The sequence below is a fragment of the Sinocyclocheilus rhinocerous genome, unplaced genomic scaffold (assembly GCF_001515625.1).
Source record: "Sinocyclocheilus rhinocerous isolate Xijiao unplaced genomic scaffold, SAMN03320098_v1.1 scaffold2213, whole genome shotgun sequence".
Lineage (NCBI taxonomy): Eukaryota > Metazoa > Chordata > Actinopteri > Cypriniformes > Cyprinidae > Sinocyclocheilus > Sinocyclocheilus rhinocerous.
The window spans coordinates 552388-555684 of NW_015634046.1; the positions used below are offsets into that span (position 1 = coordinate 552388).

Sequence of the window (3297 nt, forward strand, 5' to 3'; positions counted from 1 at the left end):
TAATACTTTTATACTGTTTGTGGTCAATTTTTGCAATAAATACACAAGTAATCAAATTACAAGAAAAGTCAGAAATCCAAGAAAAACGTAAGAATTGTGAGATTTTAACTCTGAATTCAGATAAAAAGTGAGAATTGCTAGAAAGAAAAAAAAAAGAGTCAGAACTGCTATAAATAAACTTAGAATTACAAGAAATAAAGTCAGAATTGCGAGAAATAAATTCAGAATTACAAGAAAAAAGTCAGAATTGTGAGAAATTAACTAGGCTTCAGAGAAAATAAGTTAAAATTGCAAGATTTTAAGTCAGAAGAAAAGTCACCATTGCGAGAAATAAACTCAGAATTACACGAAAAACGTCAAACTTGCAAGAAATAAACTCAGAATTACAAAAAAAAGTCAGAATTGTGATAAATAAATTTAGAATTACAAGAAAAATGTAAAACTTGCAAGAAATAAACTCAGAATTACAAGAAAAAAAGTCAGAATTGCTATAAATATACTCGAATGACAAGAAATAAACTTAGACTTTTGAAAAATAAACTTAGAATTACAAGAAAGTCAGAATTGAGATAAATAAATTCAGAATTACAAGAAAAAATTCAGAATTGTGAGAAATAAACTCAGAATTTAGAACTCAGAATTGCGAAATATAAACTTAGAATTACAATAAAAAATTCCAGTTGCGAGATATGACCTCAGAATTTAGAAAGAAAATGCAAGAACCACAAGACATAAACTCAGAACTTAGAGAATTCTTTTTTTTCCCCCAGAAAGTCCTAATTGTTAGATAAAAAATTTGCAATTACCTATTTTTTCACAAACTATTATTCAAAACCAGTATAGAGTGAATGATGTAGTGTTTTGTCTTACCTGACTTTTTGCACTGTGTAATGCAGACATGGCTGCAGGTGTAAAGGGTGTTTGAGTATTAGCGTGTGTTACAGTATCACACTGATCAGAGCTCATGTAAATCCAGCACAGATGAAGGCTTTGTGATCGGTGTGTTTAACTGCGGTTATTACTGATGTTATCGAGCTCCTGCTGCTGTTGGGACTTCATTTCCTCAGCTCTCTGAGAGACTACAACCTCATATTACAATGATTACAACTGCTTTTAGAAGGAAATTAGCAATTCTGCCTAAAGGAAATGAAAGTCCAACCACCAATGTTGAAAAGAAATCAAAGCCTTGAGACACTGTAATATGAACATGAACCTTGCAAATTAGCAAACTCAATGTCCGAGTGTGTTCAGATCAAATCTCCAATAACAGCTAATATCACATCTTCTCTATGCACTAATGAAATATCTTTTTAATGAATAGGCTCATTTTGGATGGTCTGGTCAGGGCTTTGCAGGCAGAAGATTAATAAACCAGATGATATAATAGTCCTTTCAAGCTTACTTGACAGCAGTTTAAAACAGTTTTCCCCATCTGCAGCTTTCATGTCAGATCTCTTGTCACTGTCTCTCAGTGTATCAGTGTCTCTGCTTGAGTAAACAGCTGGTATCTGAGAGGAAATGTGTTGAGTTTGTTAAACTGATCCCCTTTTTATTGCATAGAAACAGATCAGTGCCCCAAGTTCTATCGTGATGAAGAATCTATCGTCCTGATAAGGTTCTCTCAAGGTTATGAACAAACATTCTTCTATTAACATTAAAGGGGTCATATGATGCGATTTCATTTTTTCCTTTCTCTTTGGAGTGTTACAAGCTCTTGGTGCATAAAGAAGATCTGTAAAGTTGCAAAGACTAAAGTCTCAAATCCAAAGAGATATTTAATGTTCTTTTTAGCAGCATCATATGACCCCTTTAATAGAATGTTTATCCAAAGTAGTCTAGTCTTTAATAATGTTCTCAAAATGTAAGCACAACTTTTTTCCTAGTTGGACGTTCTTCTAACATTATTTAAATGTTACTTGTTTCAGAACGTTCAGAGAACATTCACATTAACTTTAATGTTACAAAGTAACGTTAAAGTTCCCATAAAGTTTGCAACATAGTAACATGGAATGTTGCCTCAACATTCGAAAAAAAAAAAAAAAAACGGTAGTAAAAGATTTAAAGAGGTGGACGTTTTGAAAGTTCAGAAATACCCTTTTCATGACTTCTATCATCCATCGTATTTAATTATCTAGAATATTAAATGCATAATATTTATCTGACATTATATCCTACTACATCATCTGGAGCGTCTCTTTCCGAAGTGCGTTCTGATTTGGAGGACGCTGATTGGTGGAGCGCGGTGGGCGTTTCCGCATTCCGCTGCCAGCGAGCACACAAGAGCCGAGCCGAGCGCAGCGCGGAGACAGACGCGACGCATCCGAGACCCTCCTCGATATTCTGCTGGAAAGTTGCCCGTTCTGCCGCCGGGATGCCGTACATCCTCATCAGCACACAGATCAGACTGGTGCGTATGAAACACGAGACTGATGCGAGCGCTAACGAGCCGACAGAACGCATATGAGCGTCATGCACAGCAGTGATTATGATATTATGATGCATTAGAGGATTACAGGTGCATGCATGCTGCATTGGAGTTGTTGTTGTTGTTATATAAGTAACCCGCATATGCAGAAGACATATTTTGACATGATGTGAGTTTTATACTTCTCATGCTGTGTGTTGCGTTGCGTTATGAATCATTATATCCAAACGAGGAAGTTTAATGTTTGCATTTCGTGCGTGTGTAGCTCGAGCACCTGTCTGTGTGACCTGGCTGGAGCATAAAGTGAAAGTGAATCATTTAGTGTTGACGGATTCAAGCCACAGCATACACCACATAACAACTGCTTTAGTGCAAGAATTTGAGATATCTGTATAGAGTCATAGTTTAGCCAAAAATGAATATGTGCTCACCCTCACGCCATCCGAAATGTAGCCTAGATGAATGGGTGCCGTCAGAATGAGAGTCCAAACAGCTGATAAAAACATCACAATAATCCACAAGTAACCCACAGCACTCCAGTCCATCAGTTAATGTCTGGAGAAGACAAAAGCTTTAAAGTCTAGAGCTGTTTTGGCTTGTAAACGGTGCTTGATCTGTGCAGATTTCTCTCCTGATTCAGACCAGAACACTTTTTCGTGGTTATTATGAATTCGTATTTTAGTTAAAAACATCTTAATGATGGATTCGTTTCAGCTTTTGTCTTCTCAAGATGTTAACTGATGGACTGGAGTGCTGTGGATTACTTGTGGATTATTGTGATGTTTTTATCAGCTGTTTGGACTCTCATTCTGACGGCACCCATTCACTGCAGAGCATCCATTGCTGAGACACTGATGCAATGCTACATTTCT

At 36.5% G+C, this 3297-nt stretch overlaps 1 protein-coding gene across 2 annotated transcripts in view; it reads left to right on the forward strand.

Annotated features, from left to right (window-relative positions):
* The first annotated feature begins 2237 nt into the window (after positions 1 to 2237).
* The window catches only part of gchfr (GTP cyclohydrolase I feedback regulator), a 5868-nt gene continuing 4808 nt past the window's right edge, over positions 2238 to 3297 (forward strand). The window contains exon 1 of one of the 2 annotated variants that reach the window (XM_016559242.1): positions 2238 to 2407. In XM_016559242.1, coding sequence (XP_016414728.1) covers positions 2372 to 2407 — 36 coding nt within the window. In that variant the 5' untranslated portion in view covers positions 2238 to 2371. The remainder of the gene's footprint in view (positions 2408 to 3297) is intronic. The other variant, XM_016559241.1, reaches the window with a different exon arrangement.